This window comes from Ambystoma mexicanum, chromosome 9, assembly GCF_040938575.1.
Source record: "Ambystoma mexicanum isolate Mex_15411 chromosome 9, UKY_AmexF1_1, whole genome shotgun sequence".
NCBI classification, from domain to species: Eukaryota; Metazoa; Chordata; class Amphibia; order Caudata; family Ambystomatidae; genus Ambystoma; species Ambystoma mexicanum.
This window is the reverse complement of record NC_090931.1, coordinates 585,853,373-585,877,403: the sequence shown is the minus strand read 5'-3', so window position 1 is coordinate 585,877,403 and position 24,031 is coordinate 585,853,373. Positions and strand designations below refer to the sequence as shown.

Sequence of the window (24,031 nt, the reverse complement as noted above, 5' to 3'; positions counted from 1 at the left end):
TCAAGGCCTCCCCATTGAGTCCTGGCTTGGGCCACGTAGGCCCTCTCGTTCCTTTCTGAGCTTACTTGCTAGCGCCTTGCTAGCCACCTGTCACCTCTACAAAATTCATTCCTATCCTTCCCACCTCCCCCAAATGCTTCCCATTCTCTCCAATCTCCTCCAAAGTCTCTCATCTCTCTCCCATCTCCTCCAAACTCTCTCTACTCTTTCCAACCTCTTCCAACATTTCTCTGCTCTTTCAAGTCTCCACCTAACTGTTCGCACCCACCTCTTCAAAAGGCGCTCTTCTCTCTCTAACCTCCTCCACATTCTCTTCTCTAGCCCCTACACCAAACACACCCCACTTGACTCGTAGCTTGGGCATAAATAGCCCTGTAGCCCCACCCCTGGGATTGGCTTTCCTGTGAGTGTCTGCCTCTGTGTGGGCAAGTGAGTGAGGGCTAGCTATTGGCAGTTCTTAATTGGTTCACCTGCATGGGATTTGGGTCTTGCAGGTGACACCAAGGCTTTATAAATATGAGCCGCCATTTTGGATTATGTGCCCCGTTAGTGTGCACCATGTCTATTCCCACCAGTTCCCTGAGGTAAATACACCCTGGGGCTTGGCCTTCTGCGCTTGGTGAACCTCTATTGTTGGTAGGTGAAGGAAAGCCATTTTAGGAATGCTGTCAGTTTCCCCAGAGCCGTGCAGGGGAACTGACACGGTGTGCTCTGAGCTGGCAGGTTCACCATTCAAGCAGTTATTGTGGTTCTGCGGTCGGCACTGGCCTATAAATGTAGTGTGTGTTTGATGACTGTGCGAGCTTGTGAAGCTGCGCAGGCATTTTCACCCTGCCATTGATGTTTGGATGGCACTCCGGTGTTAGAACCAGAGAAAGGGATATGTGTGCTACCGATTTACTTGAAGCCACAAACCTCAATTCTTTTAAAGGGACAGCATCAGTAACTGTATCACAACCATGAACACATGCACCAATGATGATTGAGAATAACTTTGTATCACTTTTTCCAATCATTCGAGCGCTTCCCTGTACAGGAGCTGAGCCTCTTAACGAGACAGAGATGCTGGCCCTCATGTGAGCATCACCTGCTGTGTGAAGAGGATTTATCAAGAGAGACCGGAGGGTCCTCCCCATACCACCCCTGATCCCATCATCCGCTAGCTTGGTAGGATACCGAGCCTCCATGGTCACCCCTCTAGGAGTCCCAGGCTGTGGTCCCCATCTGGGCTCTGCAATAACAAAATAGGGTATCATCATAGCCTTTCTCAGGTTCATTGGTCCTAACTTAGAATGACAAAAATCGGCCTAATGCCGTCTAGAAAGTTTCTTAAGCACAAAAGGTTACAGTAAAGCATCTGGCTTTGCCAGCATTTTATTGCTAAGGACCTCTAACACATAAACCTTGCACTAGTGTGGTTTAATTTTGCAACAGTGCAAACATTGGACCACTGAAAACTGCATTCTTGCAATACTTGTTTGTATGGGGACATGTATGCTTACTAACCATGACAGTGCACTGCAGAAGTGCAAATACTGGCTCAGGCACGTAAACCTTAAATCAGTGCAGTACAATTACGCTCCAGGTATACACTGGGGAAAATATTACACTGTGCAAAAATGCATTGCTTCAATGCATATTTGCATGGTGGCGATGTATGCCCAGGTTCAAATGCTAATGACTAGGACACTGCACCAGTGTAAAGATGATGTCATATTGGCTCCAGAATGGATTGCATAGCTCTACACCTGACCAATAGCTGCTTAGGCATTTAATAATTTTTATATTTCCAAAAATTGCAATGTGCTCTGTTCCCTCTTTTGGTATTGCCTGTCCCATTGAGAACTAAGAAAATAAATAAATAAATAAAACCATCTATTCCGGATGAAATAGGCAATCTTTTTGTAAAAATAATTGATACACCTATGAACCTTGGCTTGCACATAAAGTCTTTGCTCACTGATGTTAAATTATGTTATTGGTATTTGTGTAAAGCACATCTGCCAATGTTGTGTTCTCTTGGTACTCAATTTTAACTCGTCTCTGCTTGATTCCTTCCTGCACAGCCTTGCAAAAATGAGGAAGTTGGGCAGTTCCACAAGCCTTGAGGAATCGGACCAAACGGATGAGGCCACATTTACCCTGGAGACGGAGGACCGGCAAAGCGATGATCTCAACATCGAGATTGCAGAAGATTGCTACACTCCCAAGCTTCGGCCGGCCAAGTTCAACATCTTCTCTTCACCCAAACAGAAGAGGCTGCGGTTCCGGAAAGGGGACAGTGACAAGGACATGGCCCCTATGGACTCCATGTACACGATGGAGAGCAAGGTGCTGACCCCCACCATCAAGCTGAACGTACACCTCGATAAAGGGAAGAAATGTCAGTTTGTTACGTAAGTGTCTCCCATACGAGAGTAACACCCAGCATTCTGCGTCAATGGATATCACACTATCTGCCCACATTTAATCAGAACCATCGAGGGCTTCACTGAGAAAGTCTTACCCAACACTGACAACCTTACTGCTTCTTAGTTTGATTTGATGTCAACCAGGCTGTGCCGGATAGGCCTCTGACTATCTCAGCCTAGCTAGATATTCCAAGGCACGCCCACCCTAACTTGAAACTATCCAGCGTTCCCTATAAGTCACTCTGACTCTTCACATCTGACCCATGGCAGGTCACGCCTAGGGAATTTAAGAGCATGTTTGGGCGGGTGTGGTCTGTTCTTCGGGTCAGTGTCTTTCTCTTCTCACGACTGACATCCGAATCAACCCCCGTGAGGACAGAAACACATTGCTGGTTCAACTGTAATTTTGCATGATATTAGCAGTAAGGCAAAAATGACCTTCCATCAGTGGTATTCAAACGTTTTCATGCCCCCCCTCCGCTCCCAAGCAAAACTATTGGTTCTGGGCCCCCATTAATGACATATATGCTTATATTTTCTATTAAAAGCAGGCACCGTACTCACTTTTTGAAGGGACTTGTGCCACCCGGACATCCTTCAGTCCTGCCTAGACCAGCCCCACAGTTTCAAGGCCACTGCCATGCAGCAAAACATAGTCTTTCAATGCAATCTTGCACCAGAGCAACGTTTGTCCTAATGCTAATAAGGCAAAGTAGCAGGGCTAGGGCAAAAATTGCCCTATTGTGAAAATGCATGAAAAGAATATGTGCTTGCTCTAGTGCAATGTCTGCTCTTTTGCTAGCACCTCTGCAAAGATTCTGTAATGAGGCCCCCAGTGTCTAATTGCTCCCTTTTCAGGAAGAGCAACTCGTTAGACTCCACCACCAGCTGCAAAGACCACTGCTACAAGCTCTATGATCAGAGGATGATCTTTGATGCTGCGGCTGAAGGGGACAAAAGTGAGCTGGATGGCCTCCTGGTGTACCTGCGCCGCACCCTGAAGCATCTCACGGATGAGGAGTTCAAAGGTAAGTCCTTCTTCAGGCTCTGTGCTGTTTAAGCAGAAGTGCAGAATATTGCCACAATGCAATACCCAGGGGGAGTACAAGGACCCCACACGCCTCATGGAAAGACTTTCACCGAGATTGAGTATTATAGTATGTCTTTGAAGGTATGATACGCCCACATGAGTGCACATGGGTTCCATTTATATTTTATTTTATTTATATAGCACTTTTACAAATTAAAAGACGGTACAAAAACTTTGCATAGGTAATGTAGGATAACCAATAGAGTTAAGTAGTAGAAAGAGATAGTAGATGGTCTTTCAGACGAGTCTAGGAAAGACATGATGGATAGCAGTAACGTGTTCAAGTGTTTTGGAGCGAGAAGGAGCAATAGCGGGAAAGTGCAGAGGGTAATGACCAATTTAGAGAAGGAACTGCGATTGAGAGTGCAGTGCACGAGAGGCAGAGTAAAATGAAATAGGAGCAGAGAGATTGGGAGGAGCCAATCCATGTAAAGATTTTAAAACAATACAAAGGAAATGAAAGATAAGGCAGGATTTAAACATAAGCCAAAGAAGTGGGGAAAAGGCAGAGGAAATAGAAGGTCGAGGAGTTAAGCCAAGAAAAAGACAAACAGATGAAATGTACATAAAACGCAAAGGGGCAAGTTGCTAGGTAGGAAGACCCAGTAACAAAGAGGAGGAGTAATCCAGTCTGGAGAAAACAAGAGAAGTAATCGGGAATTTGGTCACTGTGATGCTGGAAATGCATTAGAGGGACAGGGCCTCCCTGTCCTTGTCCTGTAGTCCTTTTTCATTTGTATTCTGTATTGTTTTCTGCCCAGGAGTCCATGTGGGACTCCTGGCAGTGCAACTCTTCTTATTTTTGGTTTGGTGTACAGACCCATGGGATACCCTTATGGCACCCATGGGTGGGGGTACAACCTTGTGCCCCTATTGTATGTTTTTGGGCATCTATGTGTGGCCCACAGAGCAGGGAATGAGCTGGTGGCAGCTCCATGCTGAATTTGACAGGTGCTCTGAGTATCCTCCATTTTGGGATACCCAGGCCCTGCCATTGGAATCAGTTGATTCCTGATAGGAAACATGATGGCCCCTGTGGCCTCTTGCTTTCAATTGCCTGTTACCTTGTTTTCCCAAAGACCTGGGAAGCCCTGACTCTGTCCCTTCCCCCTGACTGGCCGTTGGTTGGAAGATCCATATATGGTATTGTAGTGAAGTCCAGGCCAGACTGGCTGGAGCCTTCCCAGTGACTGTATGTTGTGGGTACACCCTGTGGGTGGGACCTAGGTGAATGGAGTGTTTCTAGTATGAAACACAATGACTGAGACAGCCCTGCCCGAAACTGGTTTGAATGCAGTGTGTAGTGTTGAATGGCTGGGTACGTGTCCCAATACACATTCCTTTTTGTGAGTGTCTAAGAGGGAGAAGAATGGCCTGAATGCAGTGTATGCCTGATTGGCTGACTGGCTGCTGAATGCCCTTCTGAGTGATTGGTTGCCTGAGTGTGACCCAGCAGAATGAATGGGAGATCAACTAGTACATCTGGAGGCCCCCCACTGCTAGAATTCGTTCAGAAGCTGAAGTAGAAACTGACATTCAAACTGAAGCTGAATCTCGAAGCTGAGCCCGAAGACGAAGGTTGACTGCTGTTACCTTCACCGCAATCTGAAAGCCGCTGTGACGTCGAGACTGATCCAAGAGAGGACCTGGTTAGGCGCCCTCTTCCCGTGCTCCGAGGGACCATCGAGCACCGCTAACCTTCACCAAAGCTCCCTGGAAGTTAGACCCTCGATAGACTGCCGACCGGAGACGGGGACCGCCGAGGAGAACGAAGTTAAGCACCGGACATTCCGTCCACCGTTGTCGACCAGCGCTTGCAGGTTTGCTTTAACCGCTGGAGGCCCATCGAAGCCGTGTTGCCCAGAAGCGGGAACCGCTTGACACCGTGCCATCGACGATCGGAGCCGCACACTCCATTGATTAAGACATTCTGATTCCCAGACGTGCTTGTCTGCACCGCCGACCGCCTTATCCTGCCAGAGAAGGCCAGGCCGTCAACGCGCCGAGGAGCATCCGCCGGTGGGTTTCCCACCACACAAAAACTGTAGAGACACCGGACGACTCAACGCCCTTGCTGGACCACAGTTCTTCACAAACTCTTTGCGGTCCTGAACTATCGTCGTCGAGGTGCCCCGACCGCCTCTTCTTGCAGGACGTCTTCGCTCTGTCATCGACGAGCACCGCTGGGACTGCAGCTGCTGCCTCGACACCGAGTTCACTATCTTCGAGGGATCTCAACGATCTGTGGCTCCTGCTTTAAAGGGAGCTGCTAAAGAAGGATCTGTCGACGACCCGTCGCTGAACTCTGCTATTCCAGGTACATTGGGGTGGTAGAAACATTTTAGAAGGAAATAAGGCTAATTGGACAATATATGGACTGGGCTTGTGATATATCTTTATTTTACAGGTTGCCCAGGTGGGGCGATCTCCACACAGAACTGTGTCTAGTGGTAGGGGCCACTATTTTGCCAATTGTTCTAACCAACTGCTTTTCCTCCTATGTCTATTGTTGGTTACCTTTATTAAGTGATTTGTGTGACATTTGACCAGAGTACAGTTGATGCAGTTTAATGAAATCTGATAATAATTGTGGTACCACTTCGAACTGTGTATATTTGTCATTATAGATTAACTGAGCACAAAGTGAGTTATTTTGATTGTGTACATAACCTCGAACTGTAACTATATAAAGACTGTGTTTTAACTAATACAGTATGTGGACATTCCTTTGTGGGGGCTTGGGGACTACACTGTACTTAAGAATCAGCCTGCATCACCTCCTGAGAAGCTAGGCCTTGATTGCTCGCCCATTGCTACCGTAATAGAGAATCTTGGCTGGGGTCCTCTGTGCCTCTCCTCTACCATATAGAGAGCAGAAGTACAGACACCCCCTCCAGTCTTTACAGTTGCATGAAAGGAGAGATAAGGGCGTGCTGTTCTAATGTGAAAGAGTTCGTAGCAACAGGAGTGAGCGGTGATAGAAATATGAGCAGAGAAAGAGAGAGAAGAATCAAAGACAATACCAAGATTTCTAGCAGATTGCGATAAAGGTAATGTAGCCGAAGGAAAAGGTATAAAGTGTGGGGGAATGGAGGGAGGGAATAGAAGAAGAAGGAAAGAAAAGGACTTTTGTTTTTGTGGGATTAGGGTGAAGCTAGTTACTGGACATCCAGTTTTGGATGGCTAGCAAACAGCTGGACAGGGAATAAGAAGAAAGTCTGTTAGAGAAGAGAAATATGTGTGTGTCATCAGCATAGAAATGGTTAGATTGACCAAAGGATGTAATTACAGGGGAAAGTGGGATAGAATACGGAGACAGTAGAGTTGGCCCAAGAGACAGAGTATGTGCGGTTAAAGAGATAAGAATGCAACCAGTCAAGGACAGAGTTGTCGAAATCTAGGTGGAAGAGAGTGGAAAGAAGAACAGAATGGTCAAAGGTATCAAATAGGGCTGGGCGATATAGCGAGTTTTGGAGATATATCTGTATATTTTCAAAATGAATGTAGGATGAGACAATATTGTTAGCATCGAGATATATACATAAATCATTACATATACTACAATTTTGTACTTACATTCTAATATTTACACAGCTTTGTATTCTCAAACAGGAAGAGGAACCCTTTGTTTCCACTTTATTTGGATCAGTGACTTATAAAGAAAGGTGTTTGTGACATCTCACATGTAGACGGCGGCTTACAAGTGACCATTTAACCTACATGAACAATATCGAGATTTATATTCTACATTGCCATTCAGCTCTAAAAATATCGAAATATGACTTTTGGTCCATATCGCCAAGCCCTACTATCAAATGCTGCCGGCAGATAGGCAAGACAAACAGGGAGGACTGCTCCTCGATGCTAAATAAAACATGGTGCAGATCCCTGGGTCCCACTGAAGTACATTTGACATACTATCCCCTTCTCTAGCACCCCTGGCACCTCAGATAGTAATGTGAGTTAACCCTGACTCCAGCACCTCTTGAAGGTGTGCTGAAAGTAAAAACAGAAGATAACCATGACTGTGACATTTGTAATTATTTTAATACGTTTCAGCGTCAGGTTATTTCACAAGTGTGCTCATTTTGAATGAGGACTAAAATCTGCCGAAGTGGACAACCTTGGTGACCACATCTGCGGTCTGATTCTGTGGATTTATGAAAATATTTGCACATGTCAATAAAAGAGTGAGGAAATTCAGACCCACCCCGGGTTCCCATGCCGTTTACACTACAGACAGGAAATGAACGCTGAAATGGTGTCCTTCATGCATGGGTGTAGCGTCCGTAATTACAATGAATTCCTATGGATCCCACCTGCTTCATTCAGGTGTAAAAAGCAGATGGGAATCAATAGGGTTTGGAGGTCTCCTTCTGCAGCAAAATCAGATGCAGGTGGGAACACTGGCTTCCATCCCTGCGTGGAGCTGGGAAATGCATGGAGTGCATTTCCTGCTCTGCAACCTCAGGAGAAACTGGATGAAAATGTCAGAGATCAGATGAACTGGCACAGAGCTTCTCTCTGCCTATTTTTACCAACCCATGCCATTTTACCAGGTCTGCGAAAATGAAGCACAAAATGTCCAGGAATTGTGGGTTGACCCCTTTGAGTTCCACCGGGTGGAGAGCTAGTGGCTGACGGTGCATTGTGAAAGAAACCTGTAATGGTTGATGGCAATAGTTAACGTTTTGCTAGATGTAGTGACAAGGAGTGGGGTGTCCCAGGTAAGTGCTACAAGGAGTGTGAATGATTGATATCTTGCCGTGACAACGAAGGGCTTGGGGATGGTGGAGGTGGGTATACATTGCAGAGCAGAATGAGTTGGGTGAGGTAGGGCAGGGCCATGCAAAGAACTGAAGACCACATTCAGCAATTTGAAGAGGGAGTGACAAGCAAAACACATGCCTACACCTGTGAAGGAGCCATTTTGAGATATTCTAATGTGCCCTTTTTCTTCCCAGAGCCGGACACTGGGAAAACCTGCTTGCTGAAAGCCATGCTGAACCTGAGCCATGGGAAGAACGACACCATTCCACTGCTGCTGGAAATTGCAGAGAAAACGGACTCCCTGAAGGAATTCATTAACGCAGCCTACACTGACGACTATTACAGGGGTAAGAGAAACCGCCCATGGCAGGTTATGTCTCGGCTACAGTGGGGGGGCTGGCCAGCAGGGAACTCCTGAGATTTTCAGCTGGGCCTCTAGACCATGGCCCCTTTTACTGTGGGTAACCTGGTTTTCTGCTCCTCTTCCCATCCATCCCAATCTCCCCCACCTCTTCCTCCCATCTCTCCTCATCCCTCAAATTCCCATGAAGCAGAGAGTTCTCAAGTAGTATGTTATTGCTCACTTATAGGAAATGTTGCATGAATGTGTGTTGTTATGTTTTACTACTTTTTGATCCCCAGATAAGGAAAATTGTGCTTTCAAATTCACTATTTGGACCCAATTTTGTAATTTTCTTGGGAGAAGAACACCTGCAAGCAATATTTAGAGGGTTCTTGTTATCTACATTCACTCATACAGCGTAATATGCAGCTACTTTGAAAAACCTTTCCAGGGCCACTTTGTTTCCCAGTCCCTTTCCCCCATTCCACCACTCTACCCGCTCAGCCAGCATCAGAGTCGAAAGGCGAGAATTGATTTGTCGCAAAATTCACATTCACTTTTATTTTACTTTTTAGTGCATGTTAAGAGAATTTCATTCGCAACATAAAAAATCTCCCCAAAAACAGGAAGGAAAAAGTGATAAGTGTACTTTAATGTAGGTTGTGGAGGTGGGCAGTGGGTGGCAGTGAGACGTATAAAGCGGGAACCTTCCAAGAAAGAAAATAGAGAAAAAATGCAAAAACCCAAATATGAAAATCATGATCATGAAATTCCATAGCATAGATCCTTTGGCGTGACATGCCACCCAATCAGCGCTAATACATTGTTACGTATATTTGTTGCCACAAAGGGCTTTAAGACACACTGGGCCTCATTACGACCTCGGCAGTAGCCATGCCGCTATTGGCGGCATGGCTGCCGCCGAAATCGCGTCCGGGTCCTCAGAATGAGGAATTACCGGGCCATTACGAGTTCGGAAGGCCCGGTAATTCCTCCCTCCATAGGGCTGAATGGGAATGGGAGAGGGAGCAAACAACGGGCCATTACGAGTTGGCCCGTTGTTTGCTCCCTCTTCCCCTCGCGGGACCCGGTAAGCACGCCTGGTTTGACCAGGCGTTGCTTCCTGGGTCCCACCAGGGGACCTCGTAATGAGGCGGTACGGGGTAAACTGCGCCGGCACCTTTTACGGAGCCGTTTACCCCGTACCGCCAGGGTCGTAATGAGGCCCACTGTTTTTGTGCAACAAAAAAATACAAATAAAATAGATTGAACAAATCTAGAAAGGGAATGGGAAAGGTAAAAAGAGAGTGGAGAAGTGCCGTGGAAAAGTGGTCCTTCGTGGTTGTGAGAGAGTCTGTTCTTTGTGGCTACTGTGCAGAGGAGGAGCCGGCACCCTGTGAAACTGGGAAACAGCATTTCCAGCATGGAGAAGTGGCGTGGAAAAGTGATCATTCGTGGTCACTCGTGTGCAGGAGAGGGGTGGAGCTCTCCATCCCCGACACACTACCGGCCATCTGAACGAAGGACTGATACGGCATGACAGGAACTAGCGGTAAGCAGGAAAGTTGTGACTGCTGACTGTGAACGAACGGCAGACTGCAGAGGGTTCCCCTCTTTGATCCTGCAGTGTTCTGAGTGTCGTAATTGAAACTGCAGAGCTACTAATGAATCGCTTTGGCCAGAACACCAGCAATACGAATTACTCATTATTTCCTAACATTTCTTCAGCCATTAGAGTAATTCTAATTGCATTGTGATTTGATATGCCCACGAAATCTAAAGCTACCAAAACACGCTATAACCTTAGGAGGGGCAAAATTGATAAAGAAAGCACAATGCCGAAATCTGAAAAGGGCACGGCAATCCCATCTGGTGCCCGGGCTGAAAAGGGAAGTATACCAGCCCTCTTCCAAAAAAAGTACTCCTAAAGCTTTTGGGCCTCATCACGAGTCTGGCGGTAACCCTTAAATGCGGCAGTAGCGCTATTACCGCTGCATTTAAGCAGCCACCAGATCATGGCTTTGGCGGATTTCCCCTCCCCCCATCTGAGCTGGGGGAAATCCGTGGCAAATTTGCCGATTTTCAGCGCGATTACCGCCAGCTGTAAATCCGCTGGCGATAATAGCGCAAATGTTCCCCATTGGGCCCAATGGGGAATGAGGAATTACTGAATGGGCCCAATGAGGAATGGGCAATAACCCTTCCGCCAAACCCGTGATCCGGCGCTAAAAGCGCCGGGGGGTTTGGCGGTAGGGCTATTAGCGCCAGCGCTAATAGCTCTGGCGTTACTGCCCAACTCGTGATGAGGCTAATGTAGACAATCTCACTGCCTAACCATAATGGCAGCCAGGTCCTGGACACCACGAACTATGATGACATAGACAACATCTCCCTATTGGATTTATGCCTCTCCATTCAAAGATAGATGGCATCGACAATTAGGGAGGATACTCCTGTGAACAAGGTCGTAATCACTGTGGAAGCACAGGTTCTGAACGCAGCAAACAGTGCACTGGCAATTACGACGGAGGCGCAGGAACTGAACTCAACAAATAGCTCGCCAATAAATATACCGGAAGCGTAGTCATATTGAATCCTGCAAACAGCTTGCCAACAATCCCAGAATCTGGATGTCTATCGGCATCACCCAACTTATTAATTGAAATTAAAGATACGGGACGACTCGATGAGACTAGACCAAGTGAGACCTCCCGTTCTAAAGTAACAGCAATAACTGAACTGCAAGCCACTATGTCTTCTATGCAGTTTGCATTGAACATTCTCTTGAAGCTCTGTGGGAGAATACATGTCAATACGGTTCTCCACCTTGGTTTGCTTGACCCAAGGACAGTACGGGAGACTGACGCACCTGTAACCATACCATCAGTGCTCGAGCATGAGGATCATGATCATCCAGTGAACAAAGAGATAAATTCTGATCCTGTTGAAAACTCAGCTATTTTTATTTTTATTTACTAAGAAGCAGCAACGTATGGCTAAACGAGCTGCAGCCAAAAACGGAACAGTTGAAATAGCCTCTCCATTACCGGCAACTGAAATTCTGCCTAGACAATCCAAAAAAAGCGAGGAAAAGAGCATGTAAAGCTAAAAAACAACAGACCAAAGGCCCAGGGACCTTGACTAGCTGGATACTACCTGAAAAGATAAATGAGATCTCACTCTTAAGCAGTATTGAGCAAGATTCAGATTCCACCCAATGCACTACTAATGAAGGAAATCAATATTCTACTCCTCGTAGGAGATCAAAGCCACAGGTACAAGAATGCTCCCCTATGGCGGCAGAAAACCATGAACCATCTAGGGACTGCAAGATAATGGAGAGCAAAATATGCATAATAAAGAATTTGAATTAAAAAAAGGGACAAATGGTTGACAAGATCAGAGGTGTTAACAAAACTACACCTCATACCCCAACTACGAGTGATACTATCTGAAGACTTTTCTTTTGTGGAACATTAAACGGCTTGCAACTCTAATGTTACAGCGTTGCATTGCAGAGTTTTAGCCTCTGCACAATTGATTCAGACCCATAAGAGTAGTCTAATGCAAGTAGACCTAAGGTTGGATGTTAATCCAGAAGAAGAAGATCCCTCATTACCAATTAAATAAAATACACAGAGTAACAATAAGACTGGTAAACCTAGTTTCCCGGCTGGGAAGAATGTACAAATGAGTGACATTCAAAATTCCTTGAAATGGTTAGCAGACTCATTGCCATTGGTACAGCAGAAACTCTGAGATTGTTCATTACTCACATCGAATACATGTGGGTTTAAATATCTGCTAACCACGAATGGATCTTTATCCTTTGTTAGGCAAATCTTTTTTCTACTACAAGAGACCTGGCTGATATCACCAATTGTAATAAATGGGTATACTTTGTTTCATACTGCTGCAAAAAGGGGGCTGCATGTGCAGCCGTACGGGGGGCTACTAATTGGGGTTGCCAACTCTATAGAAAGTAGAAAGATTGTAACGTTCTACAAAGATTATATTAGTGCTGTGGAAGTCAACATTATGGTGGAACAGAGCTGGACAAAATGCTGTTAGTTAATTTATACAACCCTCCGGGGGCAAACCACAGAGAATTGATTCAGGAGGCATTACATGATCTTTTGGGCCATTGGAAGGTTGACACCAAAAGTCACTTTATTATCATTGCTGGTGACCTTAATTGCATATCAAAGGGGTGGGGGGTACAGCCATTAACACATTACTTTATCCTTACAGTCTTATGGAACACAAAATTGAGGAAAAGGAGGGAGACTGCTGGTCGAGTTTCTTTAAATGCTGGGAACTTGAAATTATTAATGGGCGCACCTTGAGTGACAGACCTGGTAAGAGTACTTGGAGGAGTGGCACTTCACGGAGCACTCTTGATTATATATTCACCAATGGTGAGGTGGAATCCATTGTAAGTGACATGAAAATACTCAAAAACTCATGGAGTGATCATGAACCATTAATCGTGAATATAGGTATAATTAACCACTCTCCAAAAGTGATGAACACTGGCAATCTTTTTGTTAACCATTCTGCAAACCGGGTAACGTGGTCCGAAAATAACATCCAAAAAGCTGGTAAAGCGATTGGTGAGTGGGATATGAATTATGCACGTATTTTCAAACTTATGCCAATAGAAGAAATAGAAAGGTGGATATGTACCTTTTCTGGCAAACATGCTACCAGCAGAGTGCCCCTTGTGTCTAATAAAGCGGTAAGTGACGCTCCTTATGATAAGGAAATCAGGGATGCCAAACGCAAGCTCAGAGGGGTCACTCGCAAACTCAGAGCAACTGAACTCTCACTGATCCTAATTCATAACAGCATTAGGAAGCTAAAAAATAAATACTGACGATAGTCAAAACTCCCGAAAAGATCAAAAAAATTAGAACTATGGCAACATACAGTTAAAATATTCTGTACCAGAAATACCCATAACATATGGGCACTGCTGGGGCAGGCAAGAGGAAGCAGGATGACTCCTTTGATCAACCCCATTGGTGCCCAAGAGTGGGTTGTATTTCTTGAAAGTCGTAATGGTACAGAAACGACTTTTGGGACTGTAACGAATAGTATCAAACGAGTCATCCCCCCATTTGCAGTTACTATAGAGGACCCCCTCAACAAAATCAGTAAATTAACATCATTGCAGGCTCCGTGACCCAATGGACTATCTAATGTGGTCATGAAAAACAATCCTCAATTTTGGGCAAGCCTTCTGAAAATACTGATTGAGAAAGTGTTAACAGATGGAAGAATCTCAGAGACATGGCAAACTGCTATCTTAGTACCAGTCTTTAAAAAAGGTAATAAAACAGACCCTGGAAACTATTGTTTATTGCCTATGATTGATTGCATTGTCAAAATGTTTGCCTCTTTGCTACTAAAAGAATTACAAACTTGGGAAGAAAAAGTCGGGGTCCTTGATCGCTTTCAGAGCGGTTTCTGGACCGGGTACTCTACATCTCACAATTTACTTATAATGGATAGATTAAGGAATAAAGCAATTCAACCTAACAGCCCGCCACTGTATGCTCTATACGTCGACTTCTGGGCGGCATTCGATGTAGTGAATAGAGAAAAGCTTTGGCACAAATTAAGAGCATTGACCTTTCCGGAAGCCTTAGTTCACTACTTAAAGCTCCTCCATACCTTTGTCCATCTTAAAATAGACAACAGAAGCACAATGATTAGGCCAATCAAACAAAATAGAGGTGTAAAGCAGGGATGCGTAACTGCTCCCCTACTTTACAACCTCTTTGTTTCAGATATCCCTGAATATATTCAGGGAGCCCACAGTTGCCCTCCCAAAATTGGCAAGAGTCACTGTGTGGTAATGGCCTACACAGATGATCTGTTGATCTTTGATCACACTTTTAGCGAGCTACTTAGATCAGCAGAGCGGCTCTGGCAGTATGCAGAATTAAACAAGTTGGTAATCAACCATAATAAGACCAAACTCATTCTCTACACTTCTGGGAAGGTTGCACGGCCACGTATGTGCTTAAGAACAATTGAAATACAATATATCCACTAGTATAAATATCTCAGAGTGGAATTCGACAGCAAGGGCAATTATGACTCATGCATTCAAGCTTGTAAAGTTAAGGCGGCACAACTCACAGCCATGATATATAAATTCACGCGTAACCAGAGCAGGTATTCCATCTGGGGGGGGCGCGTCAATTGTATATCCAGTGCCTTGTGCCTATGATAAAATATGGACTGGAGGTGCTGATACATATGAATAATGGATGGATTCAGACCATAGAGGGAAAATTATGGAGGAGGCTTCCGGGTCTTCCCCAGTGTATACCCATGGCCATCCTTAGATTGGAGCTGGGGATCTTCTCTCTGAGGTCAATTGTAATGGGAAAAAGGGCAAAATTATTTATCAAAATCTGGAATGACCCCTCAAACTCATCACTGTTATGTGTAAAGGATAGAAAGCAATATAAGTTAGCAGCTGATATGGATAAGTTGTTTGAAACAATTTGCTGGACTCCCCCATGGGGTGAAGACTTTGTATACATGAAGTACCATCTACATAAGCGTCTAAAGTTATGGGACTGGCATAATAATTATGTACATATGGAGACCTTAAAAAGTTGCAAGTTTGTGTCGCATGTTCTGTATACATTTTAAAAGGGCCATATGTACTTAAATGTATGCCCCTCAGATGTTCTGAGACCATTCATATTGTTGTTATGTATTAACCATTTACCTAATCTAGAGGCTATTAGGCCAGAGCGATCGATACCGAAATCAGAAAGGCAATGCAGAATATGCAAGAACTGTTCAGAGCCCAAAACGGCGAAACATATATTAACCCAGTGCCCTAAAATGGGCAGTAGTTATATTAAAAATTATGGAAAATGCATACACAATCTGGATCATATCGTAGACACTGAGTTCTGGCACCAATGTATCAACACTCTTAATCCCAGCTTGCAACTAGCCCTCTTCAGAGTATGGACTGATGCTGATAAAATTATGAATACTGAAGTGTTATCTTGTTAATATCACTGACTGAGAGGATCAAAAACCCAGATGAGGATCAGCTTTGGAGGCAACATCAGATATGATTATTGCTCATAACAACTATTGCTATGAATTTACCAATGATTGTGTAGAAAAGGCGGGTAATTAACTGTTTTGATTAATTCGTGAGGATAGTCCATCTACCATGTGCTGTCTATTCAGTGGGTACTACCTAAAGTCCCAATCAATTATTTAGAGTAAAAGTAACATGACCTGAAACAAAATATAATACTCGTTTTCCGAAATAGCGGGTATGGTACTTTGTTGTTGTTTGTTTGTTATGAGTGTTTAATTTTGGTTTTACTCTTATTCATTTTTAACTTCTTTTGAGACATGATGTATGAATTGAGTTTATGCTTCATTACTTATATTATGTCTAATTTTATCTTTTTATGTGAAATATTTCAAAAAAATTTTTGATTATGTTTGGATGAATGTGTAAAGTTTTATTTATATACAAAACTATATCACATTAAACCAAATAAATAAATAAATAAATAGAAAGTGGAGCCTGGGGATCCCCCATGGAATGCAAAAAAAAGTAAAGCAAGAAAAAAAACATTTAAAACTGTTACTTTAGTGCCAATATAACGACATAGGTTGGGATTCAGTGCTCCAGATGAGTTTTTGAAGTGGTATTTAATCCCTATTTTTGAAAGTTGGGAGTAAAATGATTTTTTAGGGAGTAAAAACACAAGTCCAGTCCCCAATTGGAGTATTTTATAAACAAGTTAAAAAAAATTCAAATGTAAAACAGAAATATTTTTGGAGAAATACTTCTTTGCACCAAGATATTCATGCCCATTAAAAAATAAATGTGCCCTCTTCCATAATTATAGTCATTTCTTCCTGTTGCACTGCATGCACACAAAAAACAATCCGGGAATCTGAATCAAAGTAAAGAATGGCTTAAGCGTTAGATAAGGTATCCGTTACATCACACAAAAACACTTAATTGTTAAATTATAGGGTCTCATTACACGGAAGGCGGTAAGGGTTAACGGTCACCGGTAATGGTACCGGTGACCGTTAACCCTTACCGCCTTACTACGAGGTCCCTTTGTGGGTAGGTACTTTAACGCCTGCTGTTTAGCAGGCGTTAAAAACCAACCCGCAAAGGGATCAGGGTGCTAATTACGGTACCGCAATTTGCGGCACTGTAATTAGCGCCTTCCCCATTCCCATATAGCCCTATGGGGGAAAAATGGGAATGGGGAAGGGCAATGGGGGAAGGGGGAATTACCGCCCCACCAACCTTGGAATAGGGCGGTAATTCCCCTTTCCACCAAGGCAGTGCCAGTATTTTACCGGCATGGACCAAGGTGCTAATAGCACCTTGGTCCTCCGCCTACCGTGTAATGAGGCCATTAGTCTTGCTTCTTTTCAATTAAATTAGAACGGTTGCCTTAAAAAAGTAAAGACAATCCTTGGTAAACTAGTATAACTGTACTTGACATATTCTGATCGACATAGTTTGACCCATGCAGAATTTTTATATTCATCTCTATCTGTGTTGTTTGGGCGGATTCATAAAATTACCACTCGATCTATACACTGTGGACACACTTCCTGGAAGGTGAATAAAAGAATCATAGGCCCACGTGCCTTTAGGAAATAATTCCTCCACGAAATGTCAATGGAATGCAAGTAGATTTGGTTCAGCCCCTCGCCACTCTTGTTTAGTCATTGAGCGAGGTTTTAACTGTATACCTTGTAGATTTAGGGACAGCTCTCTTCTTTCCTTTCCTATTAGATAGGCGGCCCATCATCTCTAACCTAGGGACAGGCACCCCACACAGGGAAAGGGTGTTCTTCTGCCTAGGGACTTTGGTAGCTTGCACTGCATGCACTACAGCCCCAAACACATCCATGGATCTGTTAGGGTGAAAGCAGGGGCCCAAGCTCCTAAGTGTCTATTTCCTATTTTTTATTGGCAGTACTTTTACTCCCTATTTTTTGGGAGTATTTGCCTATCTTTGGGCAGTACAAGTGGCTGATACACCCTTTATCTGTAGGGCTGGCGGGATTAAAGGCGTGTAAGCATCTATTGGAAGAGACTGCCAATAGACCTGATGGTACAGAGAGGGAGTGACTCTTCTAATTCAGGGGAGCATTGATCACTAAGCTACGTGCACCTGAGCAACACCAGGCTCAGCATCTTTTCAAGGGTAGCTTAGCAGATGAGTGTTCTGTCATTCAGAAAGGAGAGAGTTTATGTTTTACTGCAACAGGGGCTTTACTCAAACAACACCATCATTGAAATAGCCACACTTATCCGCACTCTTGTAACAAGCACACACATCCCTGTCACGAGAAATCACAAACAGTGTCATGACAGCACATGCTTGCGAGACACATATCTTTTGGGGGCCACGGTTCCTCCCATTGCCACCTTGTAGAACAAGGGTAGGACTTCAAAGTTCATATAGGATCTTACAGAACAGCAGCCATTTCGCTCTGCCACCTCCAACTCTCTAAAGGCCTGAAGCTTCTCCAGGCAGAGAGTAGGGGGTGAGGGGGGTAGATCTCTCTCCTCTGGAGGTGCCTCCCTCTGGAATGTCCTCCATGGCCCTCTCAAACTTGAGCTGGACCACCTGAAGTTCCAGAAGCAGCTCAAGACCTTCCTTTTCGCCCCGGCTTTCTCTCTCTCTCTCCACTGTTGACTTACCTGCCTGCTGCGCTGACTGGTGGCCTGGCCACTTGGAGGGCCTCATTCCGAGCATGGAGGTAATGATGGTGCTATTTGCGCCATGACTACTTCCCATACCGGTACCTAGTCTGACCTGGTTCAATGGGGACTTACCGGTCCATTCCAACCTTGAAGGGATGGTAAGTCCCCATTGAAAAAACCATTCCCCATTCCCATTTCAGCCCCCATAGGGCTCAATGGGAATGGGGAAGTAGCTGGTCAGACCAGGCGTTAAGGGAGGAACCCACTAAGGGACCTCGGAATAGGGCGCAAGGGGATTACCGGCACCCGTGTCCTTACCGGTGCCGGTAATCCCTTTGCGCCCAACTCGGAATGAGGCCGAGAGTCTCACCGGGACCCAGGCTCCTCCACGACCAGTCGCCCCGGCATTGCCTCCGGGCCTCCCGCACCCTTGGGGCTGTATCTCTAACCCTACAATCCCCTGCCTCCTTACACTTACCCAGAGCCGCGCTGCCCCGGCTGCACTTACTCAGAATAATGCTGCCATGATTGCACTTCCCCTTCCCTCTCCCTGGCACTTTGCATTATTGCACTTGCATGGTCTGAAGGACACAGGGCCTAGTAAGATCGTTTGTTTTATCCTCCCTCTGCCTTCCCTCCCTTGTCTTGTAGTACCTAGAAACACTTGTGTACAGCCGTGTTATGAATGACTTATATCATATCATATATCATTAATATACACCCAAAGGTATTCCAGACTCTATATTCGACAATCAAGCTGATCGAAGTCTAATGGGACAGGTTGCAATAATGATGAACACATCTCTGTTTAAAATAGTGGTATCCTGAATAATTTACTTTTCCTTTCATTGAAGAAAACATGGGTGGTAACTTGGTAAATAGCAACATTTTAGAATGAATCATCGGCACAGCTCACACAATGCGGCCCACACTTATTCACCTCTGCATATGCTCACACAACTCCTGAGAGGGAGAGATAGACTGACTGAGAAAGACGTTTCTTAGTTGCATTGTCTACTGTGCAGTACAGTACTACAAGCTGGCTCCTTGTGTAATTTGAGAGAGGATGTAGCCTCAGTTGAACAACTTTGGGATTCCAGTCATGAATCTCATTTTGGGAGTTTTGGCACTTACTAGTAGCCGCTATTATTACCACGATCAATACTACTCATTTAATCAACAGCAGAAGGATGGAAGGTAGGTTGGACCTTGGTGGGTGTGGAGCCTGTGGCCTACAGGCTATACACATGTCACCTGGAATCACTCAACGGACGGTGGCTCCTTAGTGGATTACCAGCCCTGATGTGTACTGCTGGCACTGGTCGAGAAGACTGGAAGGACCCATTGCTACATTATTACATTGCCTGGGAAGAGGGGAGATGAAGAAGCCTTGTCCCTCCATCCCTGCCTACCTCCCCTCCTTAACCCCTCTCCAAATGGCACGCAGTTGACATTGTAGGCAGTTCACATGTCAGTCAATGTGGACAATTGGGTTCTTCTATTTATTTAGTTCCCCCATAGATCTCTACTGTGCAATACAGCTTATTCTTCCATTGGGCCTCATTACAGGTCCGGCGGTAACCGTGCCAGTGCTACCGGCGGGTTGCCGCCGGACCCGTAAATATTTACCGGCACCTGACTTCCCGGTGCCACCAGAAGATTACAACCCTAGCATCCAAGAAAGTCAGGCGCCAGTAAAATGGGGTTCCCCACTCTATTGGAAGGGGGACATGGAAGCACCGGCACCGTTGTTAACGGTGCCGGTGCTTCCGTGACGGGTCTGCCTATCGTGGCCGCTGTGCCCGGCAGGGTCAGACCTGTCGAGCACTGCGGCTCTGGCAGTCGAGAAACAAGGGTGCCGGTAACGAGGCCCATTGTCTGATTTTTCTGATGGACTTTAGCTGTCCTCAACTTCCCTGTATAAAGACATGACCCACTGACCCACTTAATTTTGTATCTTTCAAAAGGTGACACCCTCATAGCCCCTGTGTATCTACCACCCTCTTTTCGGGCCCCCAGTCTGCTTCTAATTGGCTAGGCTACTTCACTTTGTCTACAAACATTGCAGAAAAGCAGACTGTCGTAACAAAGCTGGGAACATCTTGACCCGCTAACGTGTGAGCTATCCTGCGCCCAGATGCCCCCGGGTTCGGTGCGCTTTATAAATGTCAAAATAAAAACAAATAAAATATCCTCCCAAACCTTTCACTATGTGACTTTTCTGTTTTTTCCACAGCTTTGCCAGAGCAGTGGGAGATTGTCAGGGCACTGAATCATTGCTCCATCTCCTGCCATACCTTTATTGTAACTGGCCAGATTTCCATCCTTTACAAACCCTCAGGCATCTGAGCACCGCTTTTTATTACCCACGGTGTGCGGTGCTCCTTTATTGACCTCAGACAGATGAAAGGCTGAGTTTGCCCTTGCCAGGATTCGAGCGTTCTACTCACTGTGCTATCTGACCGCCTGCTATCACCTAATTTCTCTTCCCCTGTTATCACCTAGTTCTCTTGTGTCACGCTTGGTTTTTAGTTGTATTTTAGAAAATGTCTCCCAGTGCTTAAATATGGTGGTAGTGTTTGTGCTGCGTTAATGGACACCAATCAATCATTCAGTGTCAGAAAAATTGTTACATTAGTGAGCTAGTCTAGGATACTGTAGATGAAAAAAGGTACCTAGACTTTGTTTGTCAAGATAAGTGTAACCTGGAAGCACATATTAGAAATAGTGGGGGAACTGCACTCAAACTAGGCGCTGGATCCATTAGTGCAGGTTCTCTTGTAAATAATGAGTCAAGTACTCTGGTGATTAACCTTAGAGGCCACAGGGGCCAGGCCATGGGGGCCAGGCCTTGGGGGCCACTGCGACTAGATGGGCGGTAGCCAGAGCCCTTGACTCGGAGCTCAGTTTAATCTTATACAATTTCCACTTTCAAACACACGCCTTGAAAAAAGATGTCGAAACACGTGTCGGCATAAGTGTTTAATCAAATCTCCCTGTATATGGCAAAAGTGTTTAATCAACTCACCCTGTAGATGAGGCACACATGCTTGACAACATCATCTGGTATATAAAGGCACAAGTGGTCAAACAAATCACCTTCAATATTAGGTACAAGTATCTAATTAAATCGCCTGGAATACACTCATTACGCAAGACTCAGCTCTCATTATTTACAAGAGCACATGCACTAATGGATCCAGCGCCTAGGTTGAGTGCAGTTTCCCCACTATTTCTAATCTGAACTTCAACAGGATGGACGGGCACCTTCTTACCGGAACTACTCACTGGCTGCAGGACACAATACCAACTACACTGGACAAGCGCAGTGATCTAAATACACTAGTGCTCTTCCCCACCCCTTTGCACCCTTGAAGCAGACATGATTTCAATGGGCAAAGAGGCAGGTAAGGTAAGGTATGTGGTCTTATATAGCACCCTTTTGACAATGATGTTGGCCTCGCTGCTCATGGCTCTGTAGGACAGTCTGGTGTGGAGAGGGGTAATGTTAGTAGGATAGCAGGAAAGACAGATGCTAAAAAATCTGTCATTTTGATGGGTGCAGGTCAGAAGCACCTGTTACCTGTATGCCGATCTGAGAATTATGCTCATTGTGATGGGTATCCATTGGCGCTCGTTATCCATAAAGGTATGGTTTCAGTTTGATGATTGCGGTATACCTGGAGAGTCGTCCGACTGGGGTGAGCGAAAGTGTAAGGTTGCAAGATATTTGTAAAAGCAGATAGGTTAGTTGTGGCAGGAGAGTGTAGGCTGAGGGGGTTGAGGGATTCACATACTGTCGCGTGCTTGCTCTTATCTGAACATTTCTTCTAGATATTCAATTAGTGGGTTCCTACAGGTGGTAGCCTAATCAGGTAGTCAAAATGATTATAGGATTTCGTTATTAGGTTTCCACATGGTATTTGAGGTACTGGTCCAGATTAAAGCTTCTGGGCGTGGAGGAACTGGGGTGTGAGTGCTCCCTGCTAGCACTATGGAAGGGCTGCTCTGCCAAAAAAAAACTTTTATGTAGCTTGTTCTTTCTCGTTTAATTCGGTGAGGGATATAAATGGGTGGTTGTCAGTTGTATGGATAGAGGTTGATTGCGCATGTCTTTCAGGTAGATTGCTTGAATATTCAAGTCTTGAGTTATTTCGGAAACGTCAGGGGGTTTACTTCCAGGCGAAGATGTTTAGGTCGGGCGTTCCAGCGTTTTGTGGCCAGGAAGGAGAAAGAGGAACCCCCTTGCCATTTTGTTCTTGAAGATTGTGACTAAGACCAGTACAGAGTTGCTGGACCATAGTGTCTGTGAAGTTGTATAGGGCAGGAACTTCCTTCTGAAGCAGTGGGGGCCCCTTCCATGGTAGGAGCGATGAGCAATGCACATGGTTCTGAAATGAATCTTTTTCTTGAGGAGAAGCCAGCAGAGATTCCGTAAGGCTGGCATGATATGTTCGTTTCTCCTCATTCCGAGTAGTAGTCTTGCCGCTGCATTTTGGACTCTTTGTAGTTTTTTCTCAGGTAGTCCCGGAAGCCGAGATGGAGGCTGTTGGCGTAATCTAGTCTGGATATTACTAGTGAGATTGTAACCATGTGAAATGTTAAGCAAGGCAAGATGCGCGCAAAGTGCTGAGCTGACATTATATAGCTAGAGCGGCAGCGGCAGCAAGCCAACTGAAGTACTCGCCTCTGTGATGGTTCCCATGCTGCCGTGCAATATAAGAACAATTGCATTATAACGTTTATTATAGTGCTTTTATTATAGTGCTTGCTACTGTAGTTCTTGCAGTTTAGTTGTATTGTAAAAGGCAGTTTTTATTGGTAGAGATTCAGTCCTAAATGGCTTCCCACACCTCCCAAATTGATAACTCCTTTTGGGGGATCATTTACACATCAACATATAGCCTATTGCTGTTCTCCAGGGTGCCATTGATGGTTACTTTAATGTTTTTGTTCACTGATGCAGGATGCTATTCCTTTAAGGACAAGAGATGAAATGTGTTTACAGAGTTGACGTTGACTTTAGTCCAGGGAGAGGTAGCCCCGTGTGTCGGTGGTCTGCGCCCCCTGCTCCGGTGGTCTGCGGCCCCTGCTCTATAAGCGACACATATGAAAACTGAATACAGATAAACGGCGATAGAGAACAAGCGGCAAACATTCGATATGATGGGTCCGGCCTCAGATCCACCAAGTGATTCTATAATGAAACCACTCGAGGCTTCTAAAAGCAAGTAGATGATGCTTCCTGCTCTGTCACAGGATATCACTGTGGGGGGGGGGGTCATCCACGGCACAGACAGCATGCTCTAAAATGCAATCCCAATGGCAAATAACAGGAACTTCCTCGAGTATTATGTCGACAATTTGTACTGAAGCCACAACAGATTTGCCTCTTGTGACTTAATAATAGCAGCTATTATGACCTCCCTGGCGGATACTCATATAATGAACTTCCGACGTACGGATGGTAGAATGGGCCTCACTGGGATCTGAATCTATGACCGACCTGCAGGCTGTGACAGGCGACCCCCTGTGGAAGGGGGTCCCCTACTGTGCCCTGCTGTCATTGGTCAAGAAGAATGCCATTTCCCATTGCTGCTTTACTGCAAGGACTAAGAGGAGGGTGGGCAGATGTATCCCTACACTGCTGGCCACCTCCCCTCCTTCACCTATCCTCCCCG

At 45.2% G+C, this 24,031-nt stretch overlaps 1 protein-coding gene across 2 annotated transcripts in view; it reads left to right on the top strand.

The window, feature by feature from the left end:
- The window catches only part of TRPV1 (transient receptor potential cation channel subfamily V member 1), a 434,265-nt gene that overhangs the window by 171,447 nt on the left and 238,787 nt on the right, over positions 1–24,031 (top strand). For both annotated transcript variants that reach the window (XM_069615193.1, XM_069615194.1), the window contains exons 2-4: positions 2,067–2,396; positions 3,270–3,439; positions 8,466–8,618. In XM_069615193.1, the coding sequence (XP_069471294.1) occupies positions 2,077–2,396; positions 3,270–3,439; positions 8,466–8,618 (643 nt within the window). In that variant the 5' untranslated portion in view covers positions 2,067–2,076. The remainder of the gene's footprint in view (positions 1–2,066; positions 2,397–3,269; positions 3,440–8,465; positions 8,619–24,031) is intronic.